Raw genomic sequence first — 22,183 nt, forward strand, 5'->3', positions numbered from 1 at the left:
ATTCCCACTCTGGCCTGGAGACATAATTACAAACCACACTGAAATAACTCTGCTTGGGAAGGTGCTTCACTCCAATAAGGTAAGTTACGACACTTCCTGCTTCTACTAACATGTGTGAGCTGATGTCTTGGATGTGTTGTACCACTAGTTTCTGGTTTATTGCTTTTTTGCATATGCTTTGTGCGCTAAGTGCGCACACTTTGTTCAGAACTTTCAAACACATGTCACATGTTATATTGCTCTGAGGTCCCAGTAACCTTTGTTTATTGTTACAAAATCTTCACAGGAGATGATGTGTTTATTGTTTACCTCCAAATTTATAAAATATTTCACATCAAATGTGTTAAAATTATAATGAAATGCAGTCATCATGTCAGTTTGCTGAAACTGTAAATGGAAACCATTAAGCAGTCAATACAAACCCAATTGGCACATTGATTATTGATCTGTCAGATATTTAGACTGACTTGTTTTAGTAATATGTAAGAATTATGTTAATAGTCTGGTTTTAGGCTAAAATCAGCTTTTTCGATGAGTGGTATTGGATCAGGTTTCCCATCATGCTCTGAGGGTCTTGGTGGAGAGCAACTGCAGCGGCATGGCTCCAAAATCTATAACCGCCTTGTTGTCTCGAGATTATCGTTGCTTACGTATGCATGATGTCGGAGCAAGTTGAAAAAAAAAACCTCTGCAAAAACATCTGAACAGAACTGGCTCATCTTGAACGAATCAGTTAGCATGATATGTGATATGATCATAGGTGATCCACCACATTTGAGTCCAGTGAAAATACATGTATGCTTGTTAATGTGATAAAGAAAGAGAACAACAATATCTTAATCAGAGAAGTAGAAGGAAGCAGTGCATGTAGGAGAAAGAAATACAAAACTGAGTCCGAGGAAGGGGATTATGCTACCTGGAGACCAATGGTTCCTGTCCTACCCATGATGCATTATCCTTCCCTGTGATCTCTTACCTCAGTTTCAACCTGTAGAAGAGGATCTGTTCCATTTGAATAATTCACCCTGCATTTCTCTTCCTCTTGTCTTCCTCCCTTTGCTCCTATTTTCATCCCTTCCTTTCCTCACCTTGGACTTTTAATGTGGTCTAAAGTTATCTATAAAAGATCAATGAAATGTCATCTGTAATTAAGTGTCACGCCAGTCTCTCTCTTCCTGCAGAAGCCTTCACATAACTCATTCATACCAGCGTCATTTTAGATTTGAATGGATTGTCGGCTCTTACAATATGTTTGCCCAGTAGAGCTTCTTCCTGTTTGCACTCCAGGAAAGATGGAAAACGAGGATGTTCTCTCTTTTGTACTGTATGTTTGTTCGTATTTGTGTTTGTACAAAAGAGATAAAAGAGGATTTTAAATAATCCACTTGTCCACAATCAAGCAGAATAGATACACATGCATTGCTTGGCCACACATCCTGCATGCAGAAGCTGCAACAAAGGATTTGATGTTTCATAGTCGCTTTTTCAAATTCAACCAAGCCGGGTCTGCAATAAAAATGTGATTTCACTCTTTTCAGGTAGTTTTACACATCTGTTAAATCTTCAAAAGCATGTAGCCTGGGAACGATTCAGTCTTAATGCCACATCGCAGCCATGTAATGAGATGCAGATGGACGGTGGAAAAAGCCACAGCACTGTTTTGACTGAACAGATTTTCTCCTTATTATGTAAAGTGTGCACGCACAGTAATGTGAACTCCCATAACGCCCCAAACAGACCCGCAACATCCACTACACTTCAGACTGGAACTGTAACCTATGCAGCATGTAACACTCACAACAAAACACGGCCCCGCTGAGGTCTTCAGACATTCCTCCAGGAGCTTCATTCGAAGTCGCTGCAGCTCTGGACTGTCCCACTCCTCTGGATCTACGCCCCAGTACAGGTCCACCACCTGAAAACACAAACAAATGTAAGCCATGTGTTGTGGCGCTGTATTTTATGAGAACAGAATATCAAAATAGACGCTGCACATAGTGTCTGTTTGTAAAGTATTCCTGCTTTAGAGGAGGATAAAGAGCACAACCAGCTTCCACAGTACACAAAAGAACAAGCAATGGATGAATTTTTTGCGGTACTGAGTTCAACACTGTAAAAATGAGTTGGCTCACACACGATTTACACAAACAGGTAAATAAAAGAGCTGACTTTTTTTTTTTTTAAGCTAGAAATATTAATGTGTGGCATTAATGCACATTTATCTAAACACACACACACACACACACACACACACACACACAACAGAAGCAGCGAAAGAGCCTGAGTTGGAGAAACGAGTCAATAAATTAACACAGCTAGGTTTTAGTCAGCACAGTCGCAGACTTCAATTTTCTTAATGGGTGATAAAACTGTAGCCTAAACCTACTGCAGCTATGTTGCATTAAATTTTAAAATACTTTTTTTTTTTTTTTGCAGTAACCCGATCGGGACTAAGTGCTTATTGGCAACAGAGGATGAAATTCGACAGATGAAGACATGTGTTTATTTGTAGACCTCACAGTCAGTAATAGCCTGTTGAGTGGATACATTTAGTCTCCACCATGTGTAATATTTGAGTTTTTTTAAACATCTCCAGGTGATCAGCGATCTCTGTTACGGCAAATAAAGACTCACGAAAAACATTTCTCCTGACTCAGGCTTAACAAACTCACGACAGTTTTCCCTGAACCCACTTTCTAGAATACCCCCCGCTCCGTGTGACTGAAAAGCACTGTATCACTTTGAGAGCAGCAGGGAGGAGTGAACGAACACACACACAAACACAAACCCGGCTACAGAGGGGGGTCTCCCTCAACACATTTGTCACAGTTTTTGGCAGCTGAGACAATTCCAACTGTAAACACGCCACAGGGGGAATCTCCCACTGGAGGACAGCGGGGTGAGGAAACGCCTGTAAATGTGTTTGTGGCCCACACTGTGCTGCTGCTGCTGACTGCAACACGTCTAAGAGGACAACAAACCCTTGTATCAGCTCAGATAGCTTTTAGCACGCTAGCCTGATGCATAGCTTATGTTAAAATGTACATTGTTACCGATCCTGGCCCTAAAATGCAGAATATACATGATCCCATTAGTTTTCTCTTGTGTGTCCTTCCTGTAGTTATCGATTTTTGCTGCTCTGTCTATGTGAGGCAGTGTTCACGGGGGTATAAAGTCGAAGGTTTGGCATGGGGGAAGAGGTGAAAAGCAGTGATTCAGCAGCGAGGACTGCTGTCTTCCTTCATGCTCTGCTGCTCACCAGACTAGCTACCTCAAAATGACTGTAGCCTGGCACAATGACTGCCACATCCGCAGTGTGGCAGTGAAAAGCAGTGACTGGCACCCCTGTACAACTGGATGCCACTGAAAGTGAGAGTGTGGGACTTTATGTTGACAGACTGGGAAACATTCGCCTCCCACGTTATTGGTGGGAGCAGCAGAAGAGCTGAAGCTACGCCAATCTATCGCGTTTGTCTCGTTAACACCTTAATACAAAGGTATGTGTAGCTGTGCTATTCACAGTTTGCACGCACGCTGACACATTTGTGTGCACATAAACATATTTCACGTTGGCCCGTTGTGGAAAAGCTCATTGTTTGGCTCATCAGTCACTGTGTATCAGTGTCACTAATCTATTTCCAACTTTCAACGTGTGCGTGGGAGACTGCAATTGGCCTTGTGTTGACAAGGACCAGAGGGAGGGGGGGAATGAAGTGAGATGACTGCCCTCGATTACCGTAGGTTTTCTACTGTGTTTCAGCAGGTGACTGGGAGGATGCACAGTAATTAAAAGCTAAATGAAGATATTAGTCATGTCTGCATGTGTGTGGGGAGGATATGCTGATTAAATTTGCCCCATCACCCGCTGTGCTTCGCTGGAGGATGAAGGGATGAAGGAGAAAAGACGAGGAAAGTCAGAAGACACCAACGGTTGAAGAATGTTTATCCAGAATAACCAAGGACACAGAAATTGAGTTAAGAAGGAAAGTGTTTGGACAGGGGATTAGGTAAGGAGGGTTTTAAATGAACGAGTCACAGTTAGATGAAGACAGAGTCCTGTGGGACTGGATTTGGCTGGAACTGTTTCACAGCTTCCTTGTGTCTTTTCACCCTCCTCCTCTTTTTTTCTGTCAGCCTACTTCATCTTTGCTGTTCCTCTCTCTCTCTGATTACTTTGACTCTCCCCCACTCTTCCCCTTAACTACGGTAGCGGGTGCCGTTGCTTACGCAAGAGCTGAAGCCGCTTCCGCTAAGCAGCTTTCTAATGCCTTTGGAAGGCGTTTGCCCGTGGCGGGTCAAGTGCAGGGGATGCCTTTTTTATTTATTGAATGTTAGACTATTAGACTTTGGGATTATGCCCAAGATGCCCAGGAAGAAAGGGCATGAAATGAGGCGGGATTAAGGCGGAAAAACCCACCGACAGAAAGACTCACAGCCAAAAAAACAACGGCAAAAATAGATATGGCACCAACATAAACACATCTTAAGCTTCCTACTGGAGGCAATTTTATTTAGAACGTGTAGTAAATCTCTAAGAGTGTCCGAGGAGCACAGTTTTCTTAGCCCGCGAGGAAAGTGCAGGTTTTAGTAGCAAATCTGTGGCCAAATATGACATTTTTGCAGTGATAAGAAAAAGCAACACAGTTTGAAAAAAACAGGCAGAGCTGGATCACACAGATGGCGGTTAAGTAGATTTGAGCCTTAACGTCAGATGTTTGACTTACTTCAATAGTCACTTTTAACGTCATAAAGATGATTTAGCTTGTCAATATGGGCACTGAGGGATTTTTTTTTCACACTGACACTGGGGTATTTATTGCAATGTTTCAGAAGTTGAAGCTCAACTGCTGCAGAGTAAAGATAAAAGCTGTGAGATGATGAGATCATGTGACAAAGGGAGGAAACGGGTATGTAGTAAAATATATATAGCAAAATGTTCTTACAATATGAGTTGAGGTTTGGTAAACAGCGTACATGTCAAATAGAGGTCCTCAAGAACTAAATGGGAGCAGGAGCAACTTGGAAGCTCCATTAAATAAACCAGTAACTACACATGCAAGGAAAAACTAAACACAGCACGGCTGACTAAAGAGTTGTGAAGTAATAAAGCATCTATTTTAAGAACCAGCTTGTTTACTCTGCAGAGATTAACAATAGTTTAGCTTTTGCTTGAAGGAACTGAAAGAATCAACATAGCTTCTTCTCACTCTGTAGCTCAGTCAATGTGAACATTACTACAGTTGCGGTAAACCGTTAAAATACAGCGTCTTTTACAAACTGTCTATCTTGGGGCACACAGGCTGTTTTGCATTTTAACCAAGCACAAACCCGACAGCGTATAGTTTACAGGTTTACTCTAATGGTGTAAACACACACACACTGCTTGCACTTGGGGAACCAGTTGCTGTGAGTCCATTCATTTCTCTAATCAGAGAAACGTTGCCTGCAGTGTATCATTTAGGGCAACATCTCTCTTTTTCAGGCGGAGAGTTAACTGCAGATGGTGTCTCTTAGTCAGTCTGGCCATCGGGTGAAAGAAGGCTGAAGTGAGCTAAGCTTACTTAAGGGCTAAGAGAGAAAGTGTAGGTGTTACTAGATGGTACTCGGAAAACAAATGCGAGCTGTTCTGCAGTTTAATTACGCTCAGTGATCATTAAGGTTACTTTGGTGTATTTTGGGATGTTTCATTTATATCTTAAACCTCTCTCAAGATATAGAATCAGGTCTCTGTCAGTTACATTTATGAATAAAAACATGTTATTGAGATTTCAACCAACCCAGCTTTTCCATCAACCTTTGCAGAAATGAGCTCACACACTCTGAGGTGTCCCGCTGACAACAGCTTAACTGATGGAGCTGAAAATCCAACCTTCATGGTGACAGTAATAAGACATCCTCTTTACAGAACGAAAAGTTTGTCCAGGGGTTATAGGAGTACAGAGTAACTACAACCTGAGATGTCTTTCCTATTTGATTTTTGATTATCTTTGCTGATTGTTGGTATCGTTTCTCTGGAGGCAGTTGGCATGTTGATATGTTTCTGTAGAGCGTAAATAGAGAAAACTACAGGACAGTGAATGGAGATGGTGGCCTGCTGCCAAGGAGTGAAAGAAACCGACTGAGAGACGAATGAGGGACGCGAAATGAGAAAAATGGCGGCCAGGTAAGCAGATGGAAGAGTGATGAATCAAGAGGGCTCATGCCAAACGTCGTGCTTTGAATTGTTTCTCAAGTGACTGCAAAACATATATGGTCACGCTGGAGATGTCAAAATGAAAAAACAAGTTGTTAGTAAAAACTATCCAAGAGGTTGTGAACAAATTAAATATCTTTAAATGTAAGTAAGCCCTGTCTTTTCTCATGAAGCCACATTGACCAGTGTATCCACTCTCTTTCGACACTAATGGGCATCTGTTAAATCCTCATGAAACGTCGTCTCACCCCTCATCTCACCTCCCATCTTCCTGCTTGTCTTGTGAGTTGTAAAAGACGTCTGAATGACAACCGCTGAAAAGATTCGTACAGCGGTGGTCAGGAAACGTTTATTATAATTGGACTGTGTGTGTATGTGTGTGATGACCAGTGAGTTTGGCAACCATAGATAGGTCTGGCCATATTATTAACAGAGCTGCTTCCAGTAGATTCTATTTAACTCCTGCATGTGGGAGGAGGCGATTGTATTGTAACAACATGATTTATGAGTCTAAGAAATGCAAGATGGGTAAAGATAATAGGAACTGGGTTTTAGGAGCCACACTAGATAATAAATTGACATTTCTATAACAAACACTGGCTAATCTGTTCTCCACCAAAACTGCTGTGGCATCTCCAGAAAGTTCCACTGCAATAAGTTTACTTTTACACTTACAATTTTTTAAAAGTTTACTTTTTTGTTTTTATACGGGACAATGTCTACAGAATCAGTTCCAGACATCGACCAGAGTTGCTCTTTCACACATTCAGCACACAGCTGGAGATGTTCCTGTGAAATGCATTCTTACATGGGAAAATAGTTTAGTTTTAGGATGGTAGCTGGGTAGAACATGCAGCAAATTGTACATGAAAACACAGCAGAAATCAGTGTTTTGTTAATGGCGCATCAAAGCAGGACTGTTTACATGATTAGAAATTATGCATCATGTATATAAATACTGAAGAAGAGAAGTGTGATGCACCTGCACTTCACATCGCGTGATGTGTATTCTCTGGACAATTACCAGCAATGTCCGGGTCGACTGACTTGGACATTCGCTTTGTCACATACAGCTTCTCTTGAGAAATTCAGGCTTAGAGTAGAGTGCATGCCTGAAAACAGCTTCAGTCTATCCTTATCAATAGAAACAGTGTGGACAATGCAATATAATTAATTGGCAGCACAAACTACAATCTCTGAAATTGCCAATAAAAATACAATAAAAATATGAACTGAGTTGCAGTGCGTAAATATTTATTGTATCTAATAAACTAGATATGTGAACCAACAATATATATGCTCAGGCAAGATATGGTTTCCCAATTATAAGTGTCTACAGGAAAACTAGTTTGAGCAGTAGTAAATTAAAAAAGAGACACAACTCAGACAGGTCACAACAGACAACATACAAAGGATATACTGCTATAATAGTAACAATGAAAAGCAACCTATGGAGGACAATGATGTTGCTCTAGAGGCTGCCAAATAAAGAATGAAGACAGTTGACTGATTTCATGGATCTGTTGCTGTACACTTTACAAACCAAAACTGAAAATCCTGACTATGTGACAGCCCTAGTGTTTACAAATGCTGAAATATATTCTATGTGTATCATCCTTCAGTTACCTCTAAGCATCTTTATGTGTGTCTAGTTTTCTGTAATTTATTTTAAATGAGCATTCAAATGAGTGATGAAAGAGAAAGAGCAGGAAGCACAGGGAGAGAAATGATACAAAGGGATGCCAGAGTCAAACCGCTGCTGTGTGCTGACTGAATGAGGACGCAGTCCTCGGCCCCTGGGCTGGATTTCCGTGCCCTCTTCCTCCCTGTATTCCCCTCTCCATCTCCCACAATCCCTCTCCCTCCTCTTAAGGGAGGGTTCAGGATGGAAACTGAGTCAAGTGATGAGGGACCGGGGAGAATTGGGTTTCATCAGCTTGGCATGTGTGTCAGTGTGCGGCAGCAGATGTGTGTGAGAAACGGAGCGCGTGTGTGTGTGTTTGACAGAAGATTGCATCGTACATATATTTCACATCAAAGCAAAACATGAATGCAACTAGAAAAATGAATGTACTCCTGGCACGAGTTATACTACTTAGAAATCGCAAATGATTTGACACGTAAAGTGATTCAGAACCAAAACGTTAACTCACATGTACAAAGTACTATCAAGCTCGGGTAAACTGTGGTTTTAGCTAAGGTGCCAGTTCTCAATGGTGTGGGCGACAATGAAGAGTGGTGGGGCCGGCTAGAGGAGGAGGAGGAGGAGGCAGAGAAGAGTAAGTGAGTCATAGTATTAACTCCCAGGCCTTCTGCATAATCATTTCAGCTCACGCTTCGTCACAGTGAGCTGAATCACCAGACGGACACGTGGCCGCAGAGACTGGAGCCAAAATGTCTTTGCTTGGATTTTCTTGCTTTTCCTTGCACTTCTCCATCACACGCAGGCATGTGCGAGCTGCAGAAATGTTTGTTACGTACTGTTTGGCAGTTTCGACCCTTTGACCTCACGTAAATGATGCTTGTAATGTTAACTATTGATGTTAAACCACAGAGTTCCTTAACAGGCTGCACAGGTGCAATACAAATAGTATGTGAGAAGGGTTTGGTTGAACATTGTTCGGGCACCGAATCCATGGTAATCTGCGGTAATCACTATAATTTAACCATTTTTAAAACCTAAGTAAAATATAAAACGACTTTCATCACGCAGGAGCCTTTTCTCTCCCTTTAGAACTCATTACAAGTCCTCCAACCAGGAAACCATTATAACAACCCTGTGGCCAAGACAAATAGATTCAAAAAGTGATTTTTAATGTGGCTGCTTTTAGAGCTTAAGACTCTAACACATGTACATATCTGCACTATTTCCTGTACAGTCACACTCCTAACGCGTGGTTTTACTTTATTGCGCCACAAGGCACATTTTAATTGCCCCGTGGGTTTTTCTTACACCAAAATAACAAATCATTAATTCATAACAATGTATGTTGTGAATATATATATTTTAAACAAAGTTGAAAATCTAATCCTTATGCACATAGAGGAGGTATTCTAACAACACCACTGTCTTATTATAACACCTTCTGATTTATGTGCTTGGAGCTGTTTTTGATCCAAACATTGTTGGCGTGAAATGAGAATTAGCTGCTGATATCCTGCTGACTACAGCTTACAAAACAATTCAGGGGTCACAAGTCCCTGCACTGGAAACAAATCCTTCCTCCTCGAATCCTTACAGGAACGATCTATAGTAGAAATCTCCCCCTGACTTGGGGGCTCTCGTGGATTTGTTAAACAAACAAACCTCTGATAGCCATCATTCCGTGTACACTGATTTGCAATGCAAATTATATCTCGATCAGCGAACTCCACAGGGAGAGAGCGGAACTTCTCCCACAACAACAAAGGGAAAGCCCTCGCATCATGCTGCCTTATCCACAGCGAGGTTTGTGCCAGCCCTCACCGACAGAAGCCTTATCTCTGCTGCCCTTCTGTTTGCTTAAAGGGACAGAAACCTCTGCATGCAGCTCTGGGGCCCCTCCAGGCACTGATGGCTGTGTAAGTCATAATGTAGATTTCAGGCACTTAACATTCAGTACTGGCAAACTACAGTTCAGGAAGTTTCAGGTCTGTGAGCCATCAGAAGGATGAAGACAGGAAGAGAGCCAGTTACCTGGAATTCAATCCCATAGTTCTCCCTGCAGAAGTCCCGTAGCTTGGGGTAGACGTGCTCTTTCAGTGCGTTCCTCTCCGCTTCTGTGTCTGCAAGGAAAATAAAGTAGGAATCTTTAATTATGTCAGCATGTGTGAAAAGCAAATTTTAAAACATTTATGTAGAGGAGCAGAAGTTTCAACGCTGTAATTATTAAATTACTAAGGGGAGATGATTAAAGGAATAGCTCAACAATTGGGGAAATATTCAGTTGTTCTCTGTAAGAAAACCGATGCTGCGCTTTCACACCCAGACGTTATGCATGAGTGATGCACCGTAGATCCTTCTTTATGCTAGGCTAGGCTAATTGGCTTCTGGCTCCAACTCTGTACTCACCGACACAGACACAATACACAAAAGTGGTATTGATCGTCTCAGAGAGAAAGCAAGAGAAGATAAATGACCTCCGCCTGACCTTTGCATACATTCATTTCAAAAGAGCCATGTCCTTGCTTCCTTGTTTTTGCTTTTGATTCTGGACCGTGACTAAGTTATTGTCTATGATCTGTTGATCTGCAGATTATTTTCTTTCTCTGAGACAGTAAATAACATAGAATGAGCCAATGTTGTCCATTGTTGCGATTGCAATTAATTGATCATCAAAATAACTAATAAGTGAATATTAAATGCAGCACCGTGTCTCGTATTTGTAGAATTTCCAAATTAAAATATGACTACTTAGAAGAGCCAGTGCTGACACACACTGTTGAAGAATGTGAGATTATGCAGCATTACAAAGGCAGCGATCATATTGGAAAGTCAGAGTGTCACAGAGCGAGTGCCCACGGCTTGTTGTTGTGTCCCGCTTTCTTTCCTCCTCTCCTCTCTTTCTCACTGTCTTCCAAATGGGTACTGTAATTTATTTGGACAGGCCCAGTCTCTTCCTCGCTCTCTTTTACTGAGGGGTGTGGATGGATAGTTAAAAACAGAACATGCCCGACTGAGAGGCCCTGTGTGACCAAGTAGCCGGCTTGGTCGCACATACACGAACACGCACGGAGAACACACATACGTGGACGACGCACGCACGCCCCACAGCCGCTCACTGTGTCATACGCAGCGTGAGTAGAAGAGCCCACAAATTTAGTCTGACGTATCTTTCTCCCGTCTATCTTTAGCAAGGCTTTTGGGCCGTGACCGCACATGTATCCGCCCACAGCTACCCGAGCAAAATGTCAAATCAAAACCAAACTGCTGTAATAGTATGCAAATGAAATAAATGGCAGTTGCTGCATCACTGGAGTCCTCATCTCATCTCATCAGAGATGCATTACAGTACAATAAATGTATAATATCTTATGGTGGTGCAGGTGACATAATAACCGCATAAATGGCAGCATTGATAGAATTTAGATTAAACCTGTTTGTGTGCGCAGGAAGTGTTCAAAGTGCAAACTGAATCTGCATCTTGCTCTGCTGTGTCTCGATGTGACCTGACAGACTAAATTGTGCTGTTTGTATTGTGCTGATAACGGAAAGCACCCCCCCACCACCCTTTTTTTTTTTTTGTGGGATGATGATGAGTTGTGGCAGCCTGACGTGCATGTGTGTGTTGTATACACACCCACATGCAAAGCAACAAAGACTGGATGTTACATTCACCCTCTTCCTCGCTGCGTGTGTCCCTCCCCTCAATTTTCCAATCTGTTTATTTCAATAGAGACGACCAATCTGTCTTTTTTTTTTTTTTCCAGATATGTCCTGTCAGCGCTCCTTTTCTTTTCTCTCTTCCTCCCTCGTTCTTTAGGGAACTCATGGGCAGCCAATTGAACACAGAAATAGTCTTCTTTACTTTAAATCCTCCAACTTCCTTTCAAATCTTGCAATTATAAAGACTTCAACTAGTTTGGTTTGGACTATATGGCTGTTTTTGTCTTGATAATATCCCATCCAAGTGCTGCTCAGTATTAACAGTGTCTGTAATTCTGACATGGCTTCAGCTGGTCCTTCATTCCTGCAGACAGCAGTCACTCTTCAGCTGCCCTTCCCGAGGCTCATCAAAGAGCCAGTGACAAGCAATCACTCTGCTCTCATCAACCCACACCCAGTGACACTCCAGAGACATTTGGTATGCACAACTGCTTAGAGATCTCTAATTAAAAGAGAGAGAGAGAGAGTGTGTTAGCAAATAGAACAATGCTGTGACACTGTGGTCATCCATTTGGACATGGATTCAAGTGTGCCTGTTTGTGCGAAGGGAGTGCCACCCAGAAAGGGTTACTGAACCAGGTTTTTGGATGTATGCCTTCAGGATTTGTGCATCCACCCTAAAATACGTAACTTCCAATGTATGAGCTGGGGAACGTATGTTTTCCCTCTCTTCTTACTCATACCTAATATCTGGATGTTTACATGAGCTATCCTCTTGTAGACGAGACAGGAAGCACTGGCACTCAACGCAATCAATATCATTTTTCCGCCTCTGGGTATTGTCCGTCCTTCAGATGGTTTCTTCTTTTCAATTCAAAAAACTGTCAGATATTAAATGTGAAATAAAGGTAATTCTGCAGCCTGGAAATAGGAACTCTGCAATAAGAAACTACAGAAACATCAATTTGTGGGTCACAATTAATTCGAGACCCCTACACTAGATATGAGTGGAATCTTTTTTTTTTTATTTGTGTGAACTGGCCCTTTACTCACTCAACATCTTCCAGGCAGAGACATCTATTCATCAGTTTTTTTGGTTCAGTGGTCTGTTTATTTTCAAGAATGTCAAACGTTCCTGGTTTCACTTAGTGCTGAAATAAAAATCAATCAATTTGTCTTAAAAATACCAGTTTTTACTGATTATAAATAATAAAAATAAGCGTCCTCTTGTTCCAACGTCTCATATGTGAGGATTGGCTTCAAATATTTAGATAATTAAAAATTAAATTTAGCACATAAACTTGGAAACTGAGACGGGTATTTTTCACAAGTTTCTGGCATTTTTTTAGACTAAAGCATTAATTAATTAAGAAAAATTAATTAATGCCAAGCTTGATGCACTTGTCAAATCTAATATCTTGTCGTTGGAAGCCAAACATTTCTTCTTTCTCTCTCAGTGTACAAAGCAGTGGGACTGGAAAAAGTTTGTGCCGTACAGCGGCAGCACCGCACCGACTCTTTAAACGTGCACATCTGAACCTGCATCGCAATGATGCAAACGCGCAGTGAGTGAGCAAATCAATACCGAATGACCTGGAACATGATGAAGGCAAATTGTGGCTGTGTAAATCAGCCATCCATAAAGGCCAGATGTTCCTGCATTTCCTGAGTGTGGGGGGGGGGGGACCTGGAGGTTGAGCTGATTTAGGATGAAGGGAATCCACTGGACTTTGTTGTGCCTCCACCCACGCTTTATGTTAACACTGGGGGGGGGGAAACAAGGCACAGTAAAAGATGGTAATAACGAAGTGGATGGAAGAGACGATGATACTACTGTGTGTGACAGAGACTAGGGAAGCCACCCCCACCCCACCCGCTCCACTTCTGTGCCAGTAAGGTAATTTGTGTTTGATTAAATAACCATAAGAGTGGCTGCACACGGAACAAGTGTTAGTCTACCCACCATAAAAATGTACTGTAACAAGTTCACTGGGCAACATCTGTGCCAGCAGCTGTCTTTTCAAAATGTCTGAAAGTTGAACACAGTCTGATTATGCGCATAGCTGAGTTGTTTTAGAAGTCCACATCCACAAAGACGCTGGTGATCTCCTGAACGTTTTTTGCTCAATTTATAAAATAAGCAGTTTTGAATAATGTTGAGGCTGTTTAATTATGTAATCAGATACGAAACAGTTTTAGTTTATAAATTTCATACAATTCTGTTTTTTTAAGAATCTCACAGCTAGATTACTATATTTTATTTTATGATCCTCAATATCGCTTTTTAATCTTGGAAACTTGAAAGATTTATGTTGTTTTTAAAAGTGAAGTAGCTACGTCTCAGCTTGGAACATTTAGAAAGATATATTTCTCCTTCCAGTAGTGCGTAAATATGTTTTTAGATGATAAACAAATAGAGACTAACATTTAGATGCTCCAAACTAAAGAACACACTGAAGAGATGGTGTTCAATGTTAAATGTAGCAGAAAAAAGTGAGAGAGGGTCTCAAAATTATATAACTTTCAAAGAGACATTCCATGAAACATTCATTGGAAGTTCCTGGTTTGTTCATTTTCAGCCTCAGTTATCAGTGTAAGTCCTGAAACCCTCCCTCAGCCAATAAAACAGCCCTTGAAGTGCACATAAAATAAAATGCCCATTAGTTATAAAGTGCTTGCAGACCACACTAGTTTTCTAGAGGTTAATCACTGTGTAATTTTACTCAGGTGTATCTAGGGGGCTGCTTGCTATCATCAGCATCATTCCCTGATGAAATGTTTTAGTGTGTTCCCTGAAATGGCTTGAACACCCAGGGAGTTATATGAGTGTGCGAGGGCAGCTGCTGAATTTGTCAGAACTGTGTCCTGGTGGTGCAGAATTGCTCCACGGGGCTCTGGAGAACTCAGAGTAAGGTCACTAAAAGCTGCTGCCAAACGAGTCAGAGTGAGCTTCCTCTCTCCCTTCAGGAGAAAAGCGGAGGTAAGGAGGCAGAGGACGACGCAGGAGGGGGAGAAATAAGCTGGCTAGCACGCATCATAAACTTCACATGCTGCCGAACGTGCAGGCCTCGTCCAAAAATCCGTCACTCACTGGCCCCGAGAAGCAATTTATTAAACAAAAGCCACCCTTGACACAGTCTGTCCACCTGCCGTCTCTCCTACCGTCCTCCCTGCTTCCTCCCACTCGCTCCTTTGTTCTCCTTCACCAGACTCAACACAAAAAAGTGGACGATTTAAAGAGAGACTGAGAGACATATTTTTAAAGGAACAAGGTTGTTAAATCTTGGAAATCTGAGGTAATAACCTTCAACACAGACTCAAAACGATCAACGGAGTAAATAGGAACTCTGGGAATAAGTGTGCGGTAAAATGTAATGTAATGTAATTAGTGGTCTCCTTGGTGACATACTATGGCCTTAATGATTGTCCGTTGAAGGTTTGGATGATTTTATGTGTCATGTCTCTGATGCTTTATGGTTTAATCAACTTTAAACAGAATACAAATAGCTGCCTATAGCATACACCTGATGCCAAAGCCCCTGAGGTGCCTATAGCGAGGTGATGGAGTTGTCTAGATATGCTTATAGCGATATTGATAAACATACACATACATCTATACGCGCATAGTGAATGTAAATGAGACAAGCTGCATAATGCACTAAGCAGCCAACACGCTAAAATAAATCACACTGAGCTTTTCTCTGCTCTGTTTGCTGCGGTCTGACTACTGGCAAGAACAGATAGCAGGGACTTTAATTGATCAGCTGTGGCCACACACACACACGCACTCATTCACCTGAGCCAAAAACTTGATTCATTAACGTCTCTGAAGAAGGGTAACTCCACTTAAGTTGGTTGTTGGGGCTTACTTTGCACACTCTGTATCCCTACACCGTGAGGCAAACTTACTAATGGAGCATCTGCATGCATCTGTGCTGATGTCGGCCCAGGCTCCACCGCCCTGCCCCTTTATGGACCGCACAGACAAACACAACAGAGACCTCAGCTGAATTCAGCAGTGCGACTGTGTTTCCGTCATCTGTGGCTTTTGATTAAAGGCATTAGGGCCCGTATATTCAGCAAAGCCAAGAGTATATGCAGACAGCACATAAAAGCCTGCGCTGTAGATCAAGGCAGAGAGGTCCCCCAGTCACACAGACACAATAAAAAATAGTGCTGTTTTACTTTTATGTTAGCATGCTCATTACTGCAGACAGTATTGTTCACCCGTCTAGCGTCTAACCATTACACATTCTTTAAACTGCACTGTTATGTGCAACATAGAGTATATATTTATATGTTAATCAAAGTTAGACTGGTCTAACTTTCATTGCTTACATTTCACTTCAATGCTTCCTTGCCAATTTAGCTTTGTAGGAAAGTGAAACACAAATGCACCACTCAGTGTCTCCTAAACATGTGGACTGAGGCAGATAGATGGTCCTTTTGTGTGACTATCATCTAAATGTAAATGCTTTCTACTTGGGACATGTCACCGTTTGCCTGCTGCTATGACCGCACTCTACTGTACATCTACTGTATAGTGAATGCTATTAAATAAGTGCATGGACAGCCCCCTCTAGTGAATATGGAGAACCAGGTTCTGCAGCAGAATTGAGAGCTGCCCTGGGTCACAGCTGAATTAACTGCGTTCTGTTTTAGTTGCATGAAGCACGGGCAGGACGGCGCTGATACTCCCAAAAAGATCAAGAGAAATGTATGCTGTGAATGTGATTTGGCCAAGACAATGATTCAGGACTTGCTTCTGTGCTGCTGTTTGTAATAAAACCGCTCCTCTGTGGAGTCGTGCTACTGGACCAGCGGCACGCCTCGCTGGGAAACGCAGTTCACAGTAAGTACAGGGTGAAATGTGTGCTTTTCCATTTGTGGCGACGGTGCTGAAAAGGAGCCACTCTGAGTGGCCATTCGCACCGTTTCTCCCACCTTTGTGTAGATGTGTGGCGATACATTTGTGCTCCAGCTCGATGGTTAAAATGACTGAGTCAGCTACAGGTGGCTTAACAATACCAGACTTTCCACTGTCGGCTGCCGTCAATAACAATGCAATAATCTGAGGTCAATTCATTCCTTTTTTTTTCCGGATCCATAGCAGTTTGCTCAGTGAGGGCCAACGCATGACAGTGATGGATGGACGAAAACAACCTTGTTAATCCTGACCTGCCCTCCTCCTCTCTCCAGCTCTCTCTTACCCTACTCTACTTCCTTTGCCTTGTTTACGCCAGTTTTACTGAGACTATTTTTACCCACTTGCCCAGAGGGCATATTCAAATACAGAGCTCCCTCCCTCTCGACCCAACTATCTTGCTCTCTGCTCACACCATGCACTCTGTGTCGAAAGCAATCTGTTGTTTCACTGTGTTATTGTAATGAATAGCCCACCGATTTGTTATCATATGGCCTAATGTAACCTGATTTAGCCCATTTCCAGTAGTTGTGAGGCAGTGCCGGTTTTTAAATGTCACAGCTCTGTGCCTGGTGCACTGACTACATCTTAATGTGGGAGCTTTAACTTTTGTGTAAAATAACTCTAATCAATACTGGAACTCATCAGATTGTATCCATGCAACTGTACGTCCTCATGCTTGAGTCTTATTCTGCTGTGTGCACCCACACACGCAGTAAAATAATCTGACTCTGCAGATTTCACTTGGGTTTCCTCCTAATAATTGCTGCATAAGTTAGATCACGCTACATTTCCAAAACGTAACAAATCCGAATGCTCGAAACTATTTGTGAAATGAGTCACAACACCAAGCCTGAATCTGGACTCACTGTGAGAGGAGACCGTGTGTAGATGAGGAGGGTGTCACGCTGACTCTTACCGTCGGGGTTGGCACAGATGAAGACCCGGACGCTGCGGCCGGTGGGGACGTGGTGCGGCGGCAGGGCGCCGATGTTGCCGCTGATGGCCGCCTTGCGCAGCGCCGACTCCCGCGGGCAGGGCTGCCTGCTCCCCACTCCCGACGGCCACATGGGGGGCGACTTCCAGCGTGGCTGTTACACACGCACACAAACACACACACACACACACACACACACACACGTTAGCGCGGCCAGGGGCGCACACGCAGGCACATGGACACACATGCATGTCTGCGCCCAGATTCCCCTGATCCATCCACACACACACGGGGCGTTAATTATGGCAATGGTACAGTACGGAGCTGTGCCTAATAGATTCTTAATTTGCAGCTAACTTTAGGCACATTTACAGGCACCGACTTGTGCCTGAACTAAATGATGCTCAGTGGGCTACTTGCAAGACACATTTAAGAAGCCATTTGATACATACATGTCATTTAGATTGAGATGGGCTTTAGAAAGGGGCTTCCGTTTGACATCTTCTCACTTCAAATTGAAGTGCAACATCTGGATTTTCAGGTGCAGGCTTAAGCATGACTGTAGTCTGCCATGCCATACTCACGACGCCCATGCTTTACACACACATACACACACCAGTCAAGTTAGGATGGATCTGCCAAATCGTCTCCAAACACAGGGATGACACTGAATGTGTTTGTTATGGCATTCATGTGGTAGGGATATAATAATAGGATATTACGCACAGCCTTCTACCGTCATGGTGCATGCGTAATTGGACGCATTCATGAATTTTCATGCCACTGTGGGACAAACAGACAAACAACGAGACGATACAAAACTTGAATAGACGAGCATGGCAAGCATCAGTCGTATTCCCACCCCCAGAGAAGATGCTTGTGAAGGCGAATAACCGCTAACAATGGTTATTCCGCCAGGAGCTGATGTCAAGTCGCTGGTTTTCCGGAGTTGGTCTATCCTGAAATCTTTGTTTCCAACACGGAAAACCTCGAAGAAAACAACCAAAAGCGGGGAAAAGTTGGATAGTCCACTACTGAACACTATATAAAATCCAGACAACTAAAAATCACTGAGGCACCGCATCCACCGAGAGGACTTGACTACTGGTGATGCTGGAGACAGGCACAACGACAGGACACTTCTTGTTGCTCACATTCATTCGCTTCATTTCGTGGCTTCCGAAAATATCCAAGCGTGGAGGACGGTAAGAGGAGGATAAAAACGCCCATCAGAGTTGCCGTGGCCGAGAGACGACGCCGGGAGACGGTATAAAGGACGCCGAGTGCCGGAGTGCTCCCCTTGGCATCCTGCTGTCTCTACGAGCCGACCGCGCTGTGAGAGCTGCTCGGTGTGAAGCTGGGCAAAATGAAGGCGCCACTACCGGCCGGCGTTTCCAAAATAAAACAGCGATCAAGGCGCATCCATTGGCGCACTCTACCAAGCAACAGCATAAAACCACACTAAACGAGAAAATACACTAAGAATAATCACTAGATTAAAACAAACAAAACCCGAGGCGCGTTTCATTTAAAGTGTGAGGCAGCTCCGTACTCACCTCTCCTGCGTCCGCAGGAGAAGAGCTTTTACGCTGAAATGGCGAGTTCCGGCGGTGCTCTGGCTCTTAATGTCCGACTTGATGGGGTTGACAGAGGAGCTCTGGATGCTGTGTCTGTCTTTGTCCACTGTCTCCCTCCTGTCCAGTGGACAGACTGGTCCTCACCCAGTCCTTCTTAAAATTGCACTGGAGTGCAGAGTCAGCAGGTCAGCACAACGATACTATCTCCAAAGTAATGTAATGTCAAGCAAAGCTACTGGTACAGATTTATGTTAATGCCTATTGTTATAATAAAGTTTGCACATTCACAGTTAAAGATCTGTTTTGTCACTTTACTGATTTAGTTTTTACCTAAATTATCACACTCTCATTTTCCAATAATGTGATCCAGCATACTCTGAGGTTAGAAATAGCAGAGAAACAGTTAGCTTAGCATAAAGTTATTATGGGCTACAAAAGCTGTAAAACTTACTGCTCATCTCTGAAGGTTTGCAACAGCATGATGCTCAAATAAGAGTTTAATATAATAATAATAATAATAATATAAAAATAACTTACTTTTAATAGTTGCAGAAGTCACACATTACTTTTTTGAGTAACGTTTACAAGAGTGTTCTTCACCGCAGGCGGGGGAGCTGCAACAGCAGCCAGAAGGAGAAATGGGGGGGGGGAGAAGAGGGTTTGAATTAATTGCTTTATCGATAAATGTACCTCTGCTCTGCAGCCTCTGGTTATTCGCGCTGGAAGTTTAAGTGCATTGGATTTGTACTAAACGGAATTGATTACTGTGCTGTTCTTGTGAGGAGGGAAACGCTGAACCATATATTTTCCCCCTCTCAGTCTCAGTGTTAGCAGGCAGCAGCAAGCATTTCACAGAATCTGATGAAGAGTGTGTCTGTCGCCTGAAGTTCAGCCTTTGCACTAATGCTTTCAAGGTATGATCACCTAGAGGATGATTCAGGTCTATATATACATAAGGGTGATGGCATATATGAGATTTTCTGCATCTTACTGATGAAAATAAAGCTTTTAGTCCCACTCTCAGCTAACACTTTTTTTTTTAAGCCACATCTCTCATCACGTTCAGAATAGACACTAAAACAAATGAAGGAAATCTGTACGAGATCAACAGCTTACCATAAACAATACAATAGTATCACAGAGACATTGACCTCTTTTGGAAAGGACCACTGAGACAATTTATCCCATTGATTCAAATCAGTAAACGTCATCATAAAAACTCAAAAGAATAAATATTTTAGGTAGAGCCATACTAAATCAAATGCACCCTACATTTTCACATTTTCAAATCTATCACAACGACAGACAAAGGATCTAACTCATTCCTACCACATTAGAAAGCCTAGAGGTCACATTTGTAGTCAAAGTAATCTGTGACTAAAAACACCAAATTTAACATGTTAAATACACAGGATAAAATAATTAGGCGCTAGATGACTTACTGTTCTGCTGCAGGTTTGGAGGACGATTAAAAGGGCTCTGCGGGCTCACGACGACCCATTTAAAACAAGCCTGCAGGGCCACCAGCCCACACCAGAACAAGAATTCAGACTCAGGAAAAGCTCAAGTGGAGCACCGGGAACCGGAGCCTTGTTCCCAACAGTGTTGTGACCTTTCTTAACTTGATTGTTCCGCTCCCTCCCATAATACCCCGTCAGTTAATCATGCGTGCACCTGCACTGGATTACTGCACCATAGTCTTACGAAAGGATGCGCTTTACTACTCAGCTTGTTGGCGTGATGTGGTGTGGCAGGTGAAAAGTGTGTTTCTGTGTGTGAGCAGGGGTGCTGCTAGAAATTCGAGGCCCATGTAAAACCACATTGTGGGGCCTTTACTGGCAGGTCCTGTTCTACTCTGCTTAAAAGTACCCAACTTGGTGCCCTCAGGGCCGGAGCATTTGCAGGCCTTCACATGTACATGTGTTTACACTAATTGCAAGTCGTTGGGGTTATCGGCATGTATGCATGTGTAAGTGCTGTAGTCTCAAACCAAACCCTAGACCACTCGGAGCAAATGTGAGTCACTGTGGTGACAAGATGTGATGTGTCACCTGGGAGACACACAGACACAAAGGACAGACACTAGCTGTTCACTTGGCGAACATCCACACACACACACACACACACCAATTTCACAAATGGCTGGTGATGGATGGTTGTTTCTGCAAAACAGCTGGAAAGAAACTGAGGGAGTAAGAGTCAGGGAAGAGAGTTGGGAATGTCTATTTCTGTGTTCTACCCACTGGCACCACTACATTAACTCCTTAATTGAAATGCCCACAGTGAACTGGATTTTTCTAGTTAGCTGACTCACAGAGCAAGGGCATTCAACTACACATAGCAAAGTACTATTGGGATTTAAGTCACTGATGGGAAATCTTAACTTGGACAAAGTCCCAGAAATGTGATTCATGCTTTCGTTTGGAGAAAGTCAGTGTATTGGTAACAAATGTGTGTATTCATGCAGCAGAAATCGTATTAGATAAAAGTTCAATTGATTAAGTTGATAAAGTAAATGACACATACTGATGCTATCTTTATGCATGGCAACTATGATGATGATGGTGCCACGTGAGCACTGTCTCCTAAAAATGTCAATATTTCAACACAACAAACCTGCAATGCTTTTCTACAAAAGGTAGAAAATTAGTATAAGGGTGTTACATGCGAATTACAAAATTTATGTATTACAAAAAACTGGACTAATAGTACAGTTTGTAAGTTGAAACAATCATATTTCAGCCTCAAATCTGATCAGTTCTGCTTAGCTGAGGGGCACAAGGAGTATGGGGAGGGGCAGTGCCACCACTGATCTCCCTGTGAGTTAGCACGTTAAAATGGTCTAATTAAACAGCTGAAAGCGATGGGAAAACGAGGGTGAAAACCTTGACGTGGTTTGGGTCAACATGGGGGCTCACTGGTGCCCAGCAGACAGCTATAAACCAGCATGGCCACTGACATTTTATGCTCAAGCTGTACTGGTCATAAGCATAAGGAATTTATAATTGGTAATAACCAAGATTCATTACAGTACTTTGTACTGTTCATTTCCAGTTGTACTTATTTCCTTTCAGGCAAAGCAGAAAGTTCCATTAAACAATCAAAAAGAAAAGAGAGCAAATTAAATCTGGGATATCAAGGAATGGTCATATTTGAACATAATGAATTGATATGAAATTATAGTTATTTCTTTCTCCTTTTATCTTCCTTCAGCATTTCCTTCAATCTACTGAATGGGCCATTTTTA

The 22,183-nt window shown here is 42.5% G+C and overlaps 1 protein-coding gene across 1 annotated transcript in view; it reads right to left on the reverse strand.

The window, feature by feature from the left end:
• The window catches only part of LOC113157911 (NACHT and WD repeat domain-containing protein 2), a 39,041-nt gene extending 20,371 nt beyond the window's left edge, over positions 1–18,670 (reverse strand). The window contains exons 1-4 of the mRNA XM_026353569.1: positions 18,514–18,670; positions 17,342–17,513; positions 9,870–9,958; positions 1,799–1,915 (exon numbers count right to left, since the gene is read on the reverse strand). Coding sequence (XP_026209354.1) covers positions 1,799–1,915; positions 9,870–9,958; positions 17,342–17,513; positions 18,514–18,528 — 393 coding nt within the window. The 5' untranslated portion in view covers positions 18,529–18,670. The remainder of the gene's footprint in view (positions 1–1,798; positions 1,916–9,869; positions 9,959–17,341; positions 17,514–18,513) is intronic.
• Positions 18,671–22,183: the final 3,513 nt, after the last annotated feature.

This window comes from Anabas testudineus, chromosome 18 (assembly GCF_900324465.2).
Source record: "Anabas testudineus chromosome 18, fAnaTes1.2, whole genome shotgun sequence".
Lineage (NCBI taxonomy): Eukaryota > Metazoa > Chordata > Actinopteri > Anabantiformes > Anabantidae > Anabas > Anabas testudineus.